This window comes from Ceratotherium simum, chromosome 34 (assembly GCF_057802395.1).
Source record: "Ceratotherium simum simum isolate JZ-2026a chromosome 34, ASM5780239v1, whole genome shotgun sequence".
NCBI classification, from domain to species: domain Eukaryota; kingdom Metazoa; phylum Chordata; class Mammalia; order Perissodactyla; family Rhinocerotidae; genus Ceratotherium; species Ceratotherium simum.
This window is the reverse complement of record NC_141933.1, coordinates 19615554-19631842: the sequence shown is the minus strand read 5'-3', so window position 1 is coordinate 19631842 and position 16289 is coordinate 19615554. Positions and strand designations below refer to the sequence as shown.

The 16289-nt window shown below is 37.0% G+C and overlaps 2 protein-coding genes across 2 annotated transcripts; both read left to right on the top strand.

Annotated features, from left to right (window-relative positions):
- The first annotated feature begins 3652 nt into the window (after positions 1-3652).
- Positions 3653-4594, top strand: LOC101391715 (olfactory receptor 5D18). Its single transcript, XM_004443795.3, has one exon. The coding sequence runs from the start codon at positions 3788-3790 to the stop codon at positions 4592-4594; it is 807 nt and encodes a 268-aa protein (XP_004443852.2). The 5' UTR covers positions 3653-3787.
- An 8330-nt stretch (positions 4595-12924) lies between these two features.
- Positions 12925-13860, top strand: LOC101391984 (olfactory receptor 5L1-like). The gene has a single exon (XM_014779785.2). It carries the CDS (start codon positions 12925-12927, stop codon positions 13858-13860), a length of 936 nt encoding a protein of 311 aa, XP_014635271.2.
- Positions 13861-16289: the final 2429 nt, after the last annotated feature.

Here is a 16289-nt window from a genome sequence, read left to right as displayed (position 1 = left end):
AAAGGGATTTTAGAAAACATGAAACATCATCACAAACTGCAAAATTTTGGGGAAGCATAAAAAAAGCCGACTGTTGATTTGAAAATCAGTTATATTTGCTGTTCCCTTTTCCCCAAACTCGACATTCTTCCCCCAGGTATATGCATAATCTGCTCCCTCGCTTCAGAGCAACTCAAATACCACCTCACAATGGTCTTTTCTGACCACCCTATTTGAAATGACACCTTTAATTTTATATTTTTTGCATTTATAATTACTAGAAAATTATTATATATTTATTTGTTTTTTTGTAACCCCCTGTTAAATATAAATTTGTTGACAAAGGGACGTTCTTTCTCTTTTTCCCCAATACCTAAGATAGCACCAAGTTCAGGGTAAACCTGTAATAAATATGTATTGAATGAATGAATGAAAAAATGAGTAACAGCGTATCCTCATTATGTATTCAACTTTCTTTCCCTGGTGTCTGATTAGAGACAGAAAATTCAGTAGAGTGGATGTTTGTTTTAGTTTGTTTTTCTTTTGTTTTATTTTGACTGCCCAGTTGCAATAATCACGTCTAAAAACATCCTTATTGTTCTTTATGAACTTTCTCCTCTATGCTCTTAAATTCCTCATAGATCTGGTAAGTTTGGCTCTATTCCCAGTTCCTTGGAAGATCATATTTATCATTCAGTAAAGGTCTGTGGTACCCTTACTTTATGCTGGTCACTGATCTAGGAGCTTAGACTCTATCAGAGAATATATGCTCTGCTTTCCTAGAACTTTTGTTCTAGCAGGAGGAAACAAACAATATGAAAGAATGCAATAAATACTGATTAAAAATATATTTGAACCATATTAAGTAATTGAATCACTAAGTTGGGTGGTGGAGTAGCCCCTGCAGTACAACAGTATGTTCATGGAAGGGTTCACTGAGAAGGTGCATTTCAGCAAAAACTTAAGGGAAAGCATTCCAGGGTAGAGAAAAAATGGTAGAAAAGACCTTAAGGAAGGAGTGTGTGATATTTTTTGAGAAACGAAAAGCAAGGAACAAAATCAAAGAGGTCAGACTAGCGGGAGAAAGAGTGATAGAATAGGACAGAGATTTAAAATGGACTTAATAATCCAACTTAATATTTAACTTCATAAATATTTCTGCTTTAACTCTCAATGAAATCATGATGACCTAAAAGATGGATCTTCACACTTTTCCACTATGGTGAGAGTGGATGGTATGGAGGAAGAGAGCTATGCATATAGCAGTCACTCAATTAATACTTGATAATGATGACTTTTGTAATTATGTAATTTTGATAACCGTAGGAAGGTATAGGAGTAATCAAGGGACTGGGGGAAGTGACTTTATAAATTTTCGTCTGAAATGCCCCTCATGCTGCTCCAGGTTTTCTAGTACACAAGAATTACATCAGAGAAAGGTGGTTAATTTTAATTGTTTATTTAATGACCTCAAGAGAACAGGGCAATAGGTGGTCTCTAGGGTCCACATCCCAAAGGTAGTGACTATAGCTCTAGAACACGTGTCACTCCCAACTCGCAGAGGTCCTCCCTTTGCCATCAGCAGGTTTGTTTTAAGTTTCTAGAGACAGATTGATATTAATTTCAATGTGGGGTGTGTAGAAAAAACATCAGGGAGGAACTTACCCTTTAGATCTAGGCAGTTCTTGAGAAATATTTAGCCACCACAAAAGTTACATATCTGAACATGCAAGGAAGAGGACATGCTCTTATTCTATAGAGCTTTGTGTTAGAGGGCCTGGCTCAGCTGAGCTCGTCACTAACAGCCCGTGAACAACAGGTACCAGTGTGGGTGGGGAGAGAAGAGCTCTGAGAATTTGAGAGAATGTACATTGTCTTGATTCAATAAATTTTTGAAAGGGGACTCAAGGTGGAATAGACAAATATTTAAATAAAATGAAACAATCAGAAATTGAATAGACTCTCTAGTGAAAAAAATAAAAGGAACCAGCTTTAATTAAGAGTATAAAGCAGGAAGCACATGCGTCCCCTGAGAGCAAAAATTACAACAAAATGGGGAGAAGAATTATAAAAGAGATAATTTCAGCTGTTATATTCTCCATACAGCATTTGGGACATAAGAGCCATTATATTAAATATAATATTACTTTAAAATGAATTCCTAAATACGCTAGCTAAATTAAATACTGTGTTAAGAAAAAAGTCTGATAATTCGAATGTCTGGCATTGCGATGGATTGTCTTTTGAGGTTGTCATTAATACTCAAACTTATGGGTATAGGAACAGATTGGTCCCTTGAGTGTCTCAATTTTGTGTATGATCTGATTTTTATTGATGAGGCATCAGAAATCCATTTCTTGGGTTGTGGGACCAGAGATAATCTTACCAGAAATGATAGAGAAAGAATTTTCCAGGATGGTAAGATCTTAGAAGTGTTGGCAAGCATTTTGAGAAATATAATTCTTTTGTAATACTGTTTTCTCATGAAATGTCTTTATAGGGCAGTACTGCCTCCAATTTCCAATCCCTCTCCCTCACAGATAACAGAGGGCAGAATGAATATCCTATATGTCTTGAAGGGAGAGTAGAAAGAGAGAGAGAGAGACTTAGGAAAGGGAACTTTCGAAATCAGAGTCTTCCCTACAGTTAGTTTATTCCTGGGAGAGAAAATTTCCCTAAGTCCCATTCTCATTTCATTTTGATGCTGCTTTCTAGTAGAACTCTGTGGCATATACGCTGTCATGGGACTATTTCCCATAGTTTTAGGGTCTCCAGTTTGTGATCAAAAATATGATGATTTAATAAAGGAAATATGTTAGTATCTAGACTAGACAATGGATCAGAGTCTGGTGTAATAAAGTGGATCCAGGGCTGGGAGTCTGGGGCTCTGGGATCTAGTCACAGATGTGTAGATTGGTCCTTATTTGCATGTCATTGGGAAAACCAAGCTTCTCCAGCTTCTGTTTTGTCGCCTCTAGAATAAAGAAGTAGACTAGATTATCATTATCTGTTCCAATTTTATTATTCCTCAAGCAATGAGGAAGGATTGACGTTTGGGACTTCCTGAGCTGAGGAGCATACTCTCTGAAAAAAATTAATTAAGATTAATTTTACTGAGTCAGAGAGAAAAACAAAGATTAAAGTGCTGCATGGAGTTAACAATAAAGGCACAAATGTAAAGCGTTAGGGGTGTTCATTCTTAATGTCACAGTGTGAACATGTAATGCAAAAATTAATTTGTTTAAATATTTCTCATTTTATTACTGATTATAGGGCTGACGTAATCAGTCATCATGTTATGCTAGGCTTGTCTTTTATGAACTTACAATGTTCAAGTAGAGCTGACAGTGTTATGGGAGGATTGGATTTAAAATAACCATAAATCCCTCGATTTCATATTCTTATTTGTAAATATTAAAAATTACAATTGAGAACTAAAATAGTGATTCAATAATTGCATTGTTTTAACTTAAAGAAAAATTTAAGTAGTTATGTTTTAAAATTTTAGATATTTAGCATATCTTGCATTAATAATACATAGAGAAATTCTGAAAGAGATATTTTGCTGCATCTTCCTGTCTTGGGGAGGGGTAGTTAACCAAGCTTCTTACATCCTCACTCTCCTTAATATTTTTGCTTTCAGGACTGATTCAAATTCTAAGAAACAGCAACCATGTTAGTTTCAGAGAGAAATAAAAGTGGGGCCATGTTCACTCTCTTGGACTTCTAAGATTTCCCAGAACTACAAATCCCTCTCTTCTTGATTTTTCTGGCCATCTACATTGTCACTGTTGTAGGGAATATTGGGATGATTGTAATAATCAAAATTAACCCCAAACTGCACACCGCTATGTACTTTTTCCTCAGCCACCTCTCATTTGTGGATTTCTGCTATTCCTCCAGCATTACTCCCAAGGCCTTGGTGAACCTAGTTGCAGAAGACAGAACCATTTCACTTTTAGGATGTGTAATACAATTCTTTTTCTCTTGTACCTTTGCTGTAACTGAATCCTTTTTATTAGCTGTGATGGCCTATGACCTCTTTGTGGCCATTCGTAACCCTCTGCTCTACACAGTTGCCATGTCCCAGAAACTCTGTGCCATGCTAATGGGTGGATCTTATGCATGGGGAGTAGCTTGTTCCTTGATACTCACATGCTCTGCTATCAAATTATCATTTCAGGGTTTCAACATAATCAATCACTTCTTCTGTGAATTCTCCTCATTGCTGTCCCTCTCTTGCTCTGATACTTATGTCAATCAGTCGCTCCTTTTCATTTTTGCCACCTTTAATGGAGTCAGTACACTCCTCATCATTTTCATGTCCTATGCATTTATCGTCGTCACTATCCTCAAGATGCGTTCAGCCAGTGGGCGCCGCAAAGCCTTCTCCACCTGTGCCTCCCACCTGACCGCCATCACCATCTTCCATGGCACCATCCTCTTCCTCTACTGTGTGCCAAACTCCAAAAACTCCAGGCACACAGTCAAAGTGGCCTCTGCGTTTTACACTGTGGTGATCCCCATGTTGAATCCTCTGATCTACAGTCTGAGAAATAAAGATGTCAAGGATACAGTCAGCAAAATAATGGACACTAAAGTCTTTTCTTATTAAGCATATATTATTTTAGTAGAGTTGGTCCCTGACATGTAAATATAGTGTGCCCTTAAACGTTGATTTTAAAGATACCTTTAAAACTATGAAGAGTTCATGTTGTACAATGGAAAGGTCATGGATTTTTGTGCAAAGAGACTAAACTTGGCTCGGTCTCTTATAGGAAAATAAAACAGCCATCTCTCTCATCTTTGATTTTTCATCTACAAAAGTAAGATAACATAAACTAGCTCCTAATCTGATTGAGAAGATTAAAAGACAATATAGATATCCTGTGTAAAACTTGGTATAACCTCAATAAACAATTTCATCCACTTTCTTACAGCGTACCTGGAATAGACTAGGCTTTCAATAAACATATGAATGTCTCTTATAAAAGTACAAACAGCAGGTAAAATAAGACTAGTCTTCATCATTCAAGAAGTGCAAAATCCGCTGTTGACATTATGGCAGTGAAAAAAGTGGCTATTGTGTAAGGTAGAAAATAAGCATCATAGGGGATTTGAGAGAATGAAAAGTTCAAATCCATTTAGGGACTTTAGAGAGATGCCTTCATAAAATAGGCATTGTTTGAACTTGTCCTTGAATAAGAGAATGGACAGAATTTTAGGAGACACATTTCAACAAGGAGTTTTATTCAGGAGACAAAGGCATGGCAAAATCAAGGTCAGAATGTAACACTGAGTTAATGATGCAACAAATTTTTTATCGAGCATATACTTTATAAAGTGTATGTGTGTCTATATGCATGTGTTGTATTGTGTATACATCACACTTGGCATGAATGGAAAGTTGACAAGACATGGTCATTATTCTGAATGTGTTTCAAAGGAGCTCCCATGTGGCAGTATGATAAGCTGTGATAGGATCCACCAGCGGCTTAGAAATAGTAGATTGGATCTCAAAAAATCTTATAGGCAAAAAGTAAGCAGGATGAGTGTCTACCCAACCTGTATTTCATGCTATCATTCTGCTTATAAAGACATCAAAAACATGATCAATTCTTTGTGATTCCTTTTTCTGAACATGAGCATAATCTCTGAATCCTTCCCAACTGAACTCCCACCCAAAAAAACAAAATGTTTGCAGTTGCCTCAAATGTTGAAAACTAACTCACTATATAACTTTATTCCAAATAAAATAAAAACCAGACAATCATTAGCATTAAGATCTATTTAATCTGGTCAATTAAAAATACTAGATCTCTCTAACATTAATAACTCACTTTTCTTGGATAACTTGTACACCCTTCTTCTTTTCTTTACTCAATATGTCTAGATAGAATTCCAAACTAATCGTCAATAAAATAGAAGAAATAAATTTCTGGGTATTTTGGTATGGGAGAAAAAATAAGGTAGGGAACAATTTTATATGGATTCAATAAAGTTATTTGGAATGTTTATATTATTTTAAACGTATGATCGTTGTCAAAATGTTCCATTCATATAATCTTCCATTATATGATAAGGAATCAAAAATAACCATTTTATGTGGAAAGATAAAATATGTAAGAAACAGGGTTTTAAGTATTGGATGTCTGATGAGGGAATGCTTTTCTCTTCTATTGACTTCTGTTTCTCTGGGTATTCACAAATTTATCTTTTGCTATACATCTGGCAATTATACAATTTCTAATTTTCTTTGAAATTAGGAAATTATCTATATTAATCTTAAATTGTATCAATGATGCTTAGTGCCTCTTTATAGAGAATTTTGTTTTACTCTGTCCTGCTTGGACCAAGCATGCTCATATTGTGGTAGAATTAACACAACCCATTTTGCTTTTTCTTTGAAAAACCAAGGCCCATGATGTTTAAGTGACCTGGCCAACATTGCAAAAGCAATTGTTGATAGAATTAATTCAATCCTTCAAGACTACAGACACACGAGAAGAACATTATCCGCTAAACACTGGCATATAATCATATTTTTTTTCATTTTCAAGTTGTGACATTTCAGATTCTTTACAGTAGATTCTGTTGCTTCTATATAGAATGTGACTCATATTACTAGTCTTCACGTTTTTGTGCCAAATGCTTCTCAATTAGCTTTGAAAAGGTATATAAGCCAAGAAATAATTTTACATATAAAATATTTCATCATAAACTTAAATAGCAGCAAAAAGTATAATTTCCATTGCATAGCATAATTCATTTAAAATACATAAATGATAACATCTGACACAAGATTTGTGCCTTTCCTTCTCCTGAACTTAAATTCAATTCTACTCCCCCACTGAACATTATAATTTTATTAATCACATTCATACTTTTTATTTCTGGTGATCATAATGCTTTAGGCAAAATCAAAAGTTTTTCTTTCTGTATTAAGTTAACCTTCTAATGATATAACAATTACACCACTAATTAAAAATACAAATGCATTGCAAGTTTGGATAAAATATAATTAATAAAAATTGAAAAAATTTTGGAAATATTTCTTTGTGTGATAAATATTATGAGTATGTGTTTGGATTTTTCATTTCAATTAATTAATGTATCCTTGGAAAGACATCACATAATGTTAGAAAACAAGAGGACTCAGCATCATTTCTATGTGTACTTTTTTTTTTTTTTTTAAGATTTTATTTATTTTATTTTTCCCCCCAAAGCCCCAGTGGATAGTTGTGTGTCGTAGCTGCACATCCTTCTAGTTGCTGTATGTGGGACTCGGCCTCAGGATGAACGGAAAAGTGGTGCCTCAATGCACACCCGGGATCCGAACCCGGGCCACCAGCATCGCAGCGCGCGCACTTAACCACCAAGCCACAGGGCCGGCCTCTATGTGTACTTTTTAACAGATGAAAATATGGAGACTATTTGGTCACATCAACTGTAAATAGGACTAGAAACTCTGCCAGAAATTGTGCTGTAACAGGAATATCACTCAGCTCTTTCAACTCCATCCAAGTTATGTGCCAATTTAGCACAATGATCTATCAACAAAAATTTTTTTAAACAACGTGTTAAACAAAATTAGATTGTCTTCCAATTTTGTTGAAGGACAAAATTTTGGAAATCGTATTTTTCAAAAGTATTTGTTACCCAGTGGGGTAGAAAACATGGTCCAAATTCTTTAGTCCTCTCCATATCCATGCCGGTTTGCAACTTTTCTGATCAGATGGTGGAGCCAATTTCTCCACTCCTGGAACGTAGGCTGCTTTTGTCTAACAGAAGGTAGCTGAAGCGACACTGCCAGGTCCAAGCCTCTGAGAGACCTTGTGACTTTCTCAGAATCTTTTGGAATTTTCAGTCTCTTAGAAAAGCTGTCATTTGAACAACCGCAGGCTAGCATATTGGATAATGAGAAACAACCCACACCCCATCACATGTGCTGGCATTCAGCCAAACCAGCAGACTTGAGTGTGAAGCCTCTTAGATCATCTAACCTGCCAAGCTGACATCATACACACAGAAAACCAAGCCAAGATCAGCCATGTCGGGATTGGATCAGCAGAATTAACTAACCGACTCATGCGGTAGTGACCAGTGCGGTAAGTAGTTGCTGCTTTTATCTAATATGTTTTGGAGTGGTTTGTTATGCAATCATTAGAACCACTCACTTTCTTAATTTCTGAAAAAGTTACCACAAAGACCTTCCAAGTCTTATCGTATAACAATTAAGCATATCTGTTATTCTTCCACTTAGAGGCACCTTGATTAAAACAATGGAATTAAAAAGTTTAGAAAATTTGACATATTGTTGATGTCATTGAACCTTGACAATACAATATTTTACTAAAATGGTATTATCGTATGTGTTTTAAATACATTTCATCGAAAACTTAGAGCTTCAGGGGCCGGCCTGGTGGCGCAAGCGGTTGAGTGCCCGCGCTCTGCTGCGGTGGCACGGGGTTGGCTGGTTGGGATCTGGGCATGCACCGACGCACTGCTTGACAAGCCATGCTCGGGCCGTCTCCCATATAAAGTGGAGGAAGATGGGCACAGATGTTAGCCCAGGGCCAGTCTTCCTCAGCAAAAATAGAGGAGGGTTGGCAGATGTTAGCACAGGGCTGATCTTCCTCACACACAAAAAACAACAATTTAGAGCTTCATATTGATATTATTCAATTTATGGAGAATGACTATGAAATCAATTTCAATAAAAGTTTTACATTTCAATCAATTTTTAAAAACACCTGCCATGTCTTTAAGTCTAAGGCAAATAGATGAACACAGCGGCTTTCCTGTGGGTGTGTTGCCCAGATGATATAAAACATCACTGCCAATGATACTCTTTATAGATACTCTTTTATTTTTTCTGTCATGAGACTCCTTCAGGAGGATGCATTTTGTGGCAACAGTTTCAGGTGCACTAAGAACAAAAGGAATAGATGTTAAAAAAATATTGTCATCAATCTACTCTATATCTGATTTCAAAACATTGCTCCGTTGGCTAAAATACATGTCAAGGCCATCAGTTTCCGTGAAAAGAAATATGTACTATGTGCCAGAGTCATGACAAGAAGGCATACCACCGGTTTGAAGTGTCTTGATTAAAGAAAACTTCAGCCTTCATGAAAAACAATACTTCAAATTGTTCTTATGAGGTAAGAACATAAAGTTTGCTTTTGTTTTTCTAATTGGGGTAATTCACATAGTCATATGTAAATGGATAATGGGAATCCTATACTTGTGCAAAATGAGTGAAATGGAATTGTGAGAGTGCTAGGTGGGAAGGAGACCCAGAAACACTCCTCAAACTCAGAAAATTGTTAGATGCATCAATTTTAGGAAAATATTCTCAGGCTGTTGAGAATTTGGAAACTGGTTACCTATAACCAATTACATCCATGGAATCCTTGAAATGTTCGGTATATCCAAGGGCACAAACCACAGACAGTGGTTTGAACACTGTTGGCTTAGGGAGACATTATATGGTCAGAAAAGGAGCAGACGTGGGAGAGTTCCTTGAGGCAATCCCATTTAATGGTCTCTGGCACTGTATGGACTATGCCATCCCAGCACCATTCGGTAGCTCTGCTCTTCCTCACAGGGTCATATGTGTGGCACAACCCAAAAATCACCATATGCTCTCATTCTGTCAGTGATTCTGTGTGTGACTTTAGACAAGTTACACCTGTCTGTGCCTCAGTCACCTCATTCATAAAGTTACATGACTGTACCAATCTCATTATTTTTATGAAGGTGAGATACATTAATAGTTGTATTCAGAACAGTACATAGCATATAGGAAGTGGTCAATAAATGTGAGCAACTATTGTTATTCTCAGTAAACGATGTTCATTTTCCCCAACTCTTTCCGGTATTGAGCCGAACTCTGGTGTGGCTTCAGACCTTATGCCCTCCAGGAAGGAGGTTTTGAACATAAGACAGGAAACGTTTGTAAGACTTATTCATGTATTTCACAATGGCAATGCGATGCCTGGCTCACAGAGCAATGCTTGGGTGCAGCATACAATGTTCTGCAACTCATCATGAACTCTGGAAGGAATCGTGTTGAATTATAATAATATGTACCAAGTTGGGGTAGTGTTTTCCCCTGTCTATATCTCAGAGAAGTCATTAATTGTTTGAGTCCCAAGATGGTGTTGTTTTCTTGATATCTTGCTGATGTCCCAGAGAGTCAATGATTGTTTTGGGAAGCTTAAGGAACCTGGGCCCCAGAGATACTCACAGAAACATAAAGCCTAAGACATTTTCCATCATAGCATCTTCAGAAACAGGGGAAGCAACATCCATCCCACAGGTTGGTTGATTGGACTACACTCTGGTTTTTGCGAAGGGACATGGATGATATTTTCTGAGATCTGGAAGCTTGTTTATGTTTTTTTCTCATGGGAGTAATTTATTATAGCCAGGTGTAAGAGAAGGAGGAATCGTAAATGAGGGCAGTGGAATTAGACATATTTTTAAAAGTCTGTATTCAGCCTTCTTTTAGAGAGTGCTTTAAGAAAAGCCATGTTTTGAGCATTCCTTTTATGAAAATAATTTCCCTTTCTATATCGGAAAGCAAGCTTAATGGGAAATAGGAACAATTTAACCAAGAGAACCAAGTATCTTTTAACAGCTATTAGTGTAAGAGGGAAAAGAGTACAAACAAATTGGGAAGAATGCATGATTCCTCTCTCCTTCCCTCTTCCTCCTCTCTCACACTAACTTCCTCTATGGAACCTGGTAAACACTGCATGGAAATTCTCCTGACAGTCACTCTGATGCTGAGAGTGGCAGTAAGGGGTCATCAGGACTGCTCATGTGGGGACAAAGATGTGGGAACCTCCTCTGAAGCAGAAAGGAGAGGAATTATTTTGGTCTTGTGCAAAACACTTTGAAGTGTCTCTCCACAGCAGGTTCTCAACCTTGGTACTATTGACATTTTGGACCAGACAATATTTTGGTGTTTGCACGTGCTGTTGGTAGGTGTGTCTGGTGGTGTGGGGCAGGGGAGACTGTCATGTGCATCATAGAGTGTTTAACCGCATCCCTAGTCTCTACCCACTAGATGACAGGAGCACCTCTCCCTATTGTGACATCCAAAATGTCTCCATACAGTGCCCAATGTCCAATGGGGATCAGAATAATTCCTGTGTGAGAACCACTTCTTTATAAGTAATAAACAGACTGATTTTTCATCTTTAGACTTGAAAACAGGAAAAAGTTTTTAAAATTACGTACTACTTTGAACTCAGAAAAAGACAAATAACTCACTTTTACTGGCTGTTGAAGAGAGAAACCATATAATCAGAATAATTACTTGTTTTCAAACTGGGATTTCTTAATGCACATATCCTTCACCTCTTTGAAATCATTTGAAAAACGATGAAAATAGATGGTTATGTTGAGTTTCAGTCCAGATTCTCTTTCCTCTGGGAATAACCAACCAGCGCCTCTATAGTCATGTATATATCCCCCAAAGTTCAGGAGGGAGAGGATGAATGAGAGCGTTCTCAGCCTTTGTCTGTATTTTCTATGTGTCAAAGGCCTTGAATGTATCCACCCCTTATTAAAATAATCACACCATCCTTCCCCATTGTACTCCAAACACCTTATGTTTTGTGAGAATTCAAGCAAGTTTCTACATTGCTATTCAAAAAAAAAAAATTATTGGAATAAAATATTTGTGTGTCATGGATGTGAGGATTAAATATACAATGCAAGTCATGTAAACATATATTCTGTCTGTGCAATCTGGCTTACTATTTTTCAACTTACCATTCTATCATAGTCATTTTGCAGGTCATTAAAAGTTCTTCAGGGGCCGGCCCCATGGCTTAGTGGTTAAGTGTGCACACTCCGCTGCTGGTGGCCCAGGTTCGGATCCCGGGCATGCACCGATGCATCGCTCGTCAGGCCATGCTGTGGCGGTGTCCCACATAAAGTGGAGGAAGATGGGCACGGATGTTAGTTCAGGGCCAGTCTTCCTTGGAAAAAAAAAAAAAGAGGAGGATTGGCATGTATGTCAGCTCAGGGCTGATCTTCCTCACACGAAAAAAAGTTCTTCAAAAATATAATTTTAACAGCTGCATAGTTTTCCATAATATATATGTACCATAACTTTAGCCATTTTCCTCTTGTTTGACACTTTATTTCTAGCTTTTACTGTCAGATAATGCTGCAATGCAGCAGCAAGCATTTGTGTTAATAATTTCATGTTCACATCTTTGATTAGTTCTACAAATAGATTTATAGCAGTGAATTCATTTGTCAAATAGGTCTTTACAAGGCTTTGGAGTCACAGTTACAAGTTTGAATCTGGGTACCAATTCCATGAACAACTGTCAACATCGAATTGCATAATTAACATAACCACTATGCTAATTTTATAGAAAAAATTCTAATACAGCGTAGAAAAGCTACCTTCTCCATCTAAAATTTATTGAAAAAATTAACGCTTGTGGATTAACAATCTTAAATAAGCACATTTCTCATCATTTCAGTGGAAAACAGAGAAGGGTACTATGTATCATAAAAAACTATTTCCTGGGATCCCAATATATCCAGTACTGATTAAAGGGAATAAAAGATTTGAATTTCATAAGATATATGGTAATTAAATAATATGTGCTGTTTTTCTGATGATTCAGTTTCAAGCAGTTTACAAGACTAGTTTAAGGAATCGTATAGGCTCTTCTGGATGTGAATGCTTTTGTGTCATCTGTGAATTAAACTCTGAGCTCTATGTATTTGTGTGCCATAATGTCTGAACTTTGCCTAAACTTCACCAAAGCAATGTCCTATTTCTTTGCTGAAAAATATTAAGTATCCTACTTATTCTTAGGTCTTTTTCAGGAGACAGTCAAAACTGAATTTGGGATCATATAGGGTAGAATAACTATTAATATTTTTCTCCAATCCCAATGAAGTAGGGGCATGGGCAAGGAGAACTGCACCATTGTGGTAGAGTTCCTTCTCCTGGGATTAGCAGATGTCCCTGAGTTGAGGGTCTTCCTCTTCCTGGTGTTTCTTCTCATCTATGGAGTCACGGTTTTGGGCAACCTGGGCATGATTGCACTGATTCAGGTCAGCTCTCGACTTCACACCCCCATGTATTTTTTCCTCAGCCACTTGTCCTTTGTTGATTTCTGTTACTCCACCATCATTGTGCCAAAGATGCTAGCTAATATCTTAAATGAAGACAAAGCCATTTCCTTCCTGGGCTGCGCTGTGCAATTCTATTTGTTTTGTACGTGTGTGGTAACTGAGGTCATCCTGCTGGCTGTGATGGCCTATGACCGTTTCGTGGCCATCTGTAACCCTCTGCTGTACATGGTCACCATGTCCCGGAGTTTCTGTGTGGAGCTGGTGTCTGGCTGCTACCTCTGTGGGACTGTGTGTTCTCTGATACGCTTGTGTTTAGCTCTTGAGATACCATCCTACAGGTCAAATGTGATTAACCACTTCTTTTGTGATCTACCCCCTCTCCTATCTCTTGCTTGCTCTGATGTCACTATGAATGAACTCTTTCTCTACATTGTGGCCACTTTCAATGAGATCATCACCATCATGATCATCCTCACCTCCTACTTGTTTATTCTCATCACCATCCTAAGGATGCACTCTGCAGAGGGAAGATGCAAAGCCTTTTCCACCTGTGCCTCCCACCTCACAGCCATCACTGTCTTTCATGGAACAATCCTTTTCATTTATTGCCGGCCCAGTTCTGGCAACAGTATATTTACTGACAAAGTGGCCACGGTGTTCTACACGGTAGTGATTCCCATGCTGAATCCTCTGATCTATAGCTTGAGAAACAAGGATGTGAAAGAAGCTCTGAGAAAAGTGGTGGGCTCCAAGATATTTTCCTAGAGAATATTTTCTTAACAGGACTCAGAGTCCCAAAGTGGAGGCTGGTGGAGGGCTAAATCAGTGAGCTTTAGTGTTGGAGTGGAGATAACAGTTAAGAGGTAGGTAATTATGAGTCAGTCTTTTTAATTCATTTATCTTTGTGCCTCTTCCATTTACAAGGGTAGGATTGAGCATATTTCAAAGTTTTCAGGCTACTTCTTTGCTTTTATTTAATCTAAAATGATTTAAATGAGTATAGTTAATGGACTGTTAAGACACACACATTTAGTTTGCTATAAACCTTCATAAGCTTAATGAAGAACTCAGGAGAGTCACATTTTATTTCAGTATCCATTATGGAAATTACAATTCAATTCCAAATTGAATTCCTGTTATTTTACGATGAAGAACAGACCTTTGTCAGTTTATGGACACAATGAGATTCCTGTATGTGTGTATATCCTGTCTGTTGTTTATTTCTTGTTTCCTTACTAATTTTTTGCTTTTATCATTGGAATGTCCAGTGTTTTTGGAACTTCAGATAATATCATATGTGAAAAATGAAGACATTAGTAATAATTATTTCACAGAAATCTTAGAAAAATTAAATTGCATGTCACTTGCAAAGAGCTTAGAATAATCCCTGGCATATAATTAGTTTTCTGTCACTCTCTCTCTGTCTCTCTCTCTGCATCACTGTGTCTCTCAATCTCTCTCATGTATTTTATTATGTGTAGTATATTTATATGTCTTTGCAATCACTTAATAACCGTTGTTATAAGTGGCAACATTTCCATCTTGTCTCTTTTTTCACTTTATCTTTCACTTCTTATCTTCATGCTTGTTTTACAATATTGTGGATCAAATGCTTACTGTGACTGGTAAGTGGACTTCTAACCTCCATTTATGTTCTTTACTGTGTCTTTGCTCTTGATGAAATGACCTTTTTCCATCCTTCCTCTGTGTGTCTAAACCGCATTTCTTCATTCAGTTCTGATTCACACGCACCATTCAGAATTTGGGAAGGTGATGAGGGACAGGCATGAATTACTGAATTCCATTACATGAAGTACTGAATCACAGAGACATAGATACAGCGTTAAACTTGACTTCTATATTTTATGTCTTGGGTCAGATAAAATTATATAGTCAAAGTACATAAAACAGCACGAAAAAGTGTATAAAGAAACATTTTCTCTTTGATAATATATATTTATATATAATAAGACTTAGAAAACATCCTAATGCTGATTTTATCCAAGAGATCTTTATTTCGGTGTCAAGCTAAAAATTAGGGACAGAAGAGGAAAACAAAATAACAAGAGGAATTAGAAAAATGGAAGCGTTCAATGTTCAATGATTTTTAAACTCTTTTCTGTGAGGTGTCTGTCCACTTTTTTCCTGCTTCCACTGGGTGTTAATGTATTCATAATAAGATATTTTATTTTAAAAACATTAACCTCTGAGGATAATATTTGCAAAATATCATAATTTGGTAATGGCATTTAATTTTATGTATTAGGCATGTTTTTTGATATATAATTTACATTTTTTATATACTTATATTCAATTTTTTGCAGCTTATTAATTAATGCAGTGAAAATAAATCCTGCTCCATTCTATATTTTATCTCATATTTGTATGATTTTTTAACTTACATTTTATTAAGTATTAAATTTGTTGGTTTTTATTTATTTTGTACTTGTTTGCTGAATGAATGAACGTGTACAAAGTAATTGTCCAACTTCCTTTCCCAAACTATATAGTAATGTTTACAACACCATTTATTAAGAATCCTTTTCTTCATTATGGATATGTGATATATCCATTAACATATATTAAATTCTTCAATAAATTATGTTCTGAGCATTGATCTCTCTGTCAACCCTGGATAATATCCCACAGAGCTTCAGGGGCCGGCCCGGTGGCGCAAGCAGTTAAGCGCCCGTGCTCTGCTGCGGCCGCCTGGCGTTCGTTGGTTGGGATCCTGGGCGTGCACCGAGGCACCGCTTGGCAAGCCATGCTCTGGCGGCGTCCCATATAAAGTGGAGGAAGATGGGCACGGATGTTAGCCCAGGGCCAGTCTTCCTCAGCAAAAAAAGAGGAGGATTGGCAGATCTTAGCACAGGGCTGATCTTCCTCACAAAAAAACCCAACAATTTAGAGCTTCATATTGATATTATTCAATTTATGGAGAATGACTATGAAATCAATTTCAATAAAATTTTTACATTTCAATCAATTTTTAAAAACACCTACCATGTCTTTAAGTCTAAGGCAAGTAGATGAACACAGCGGCTTTCCTGTGGGTGTGTTGCCCAGATGATATAAAACATCACTGCCAATGATACTCTTTATAGATACTCTTTTATTTTTTCTGTCATGAGACTCCTTCAGGAGGATGCATTTTGTGACAACAGTTTCAGGTGCACTAAGAACAAAAGGAATAG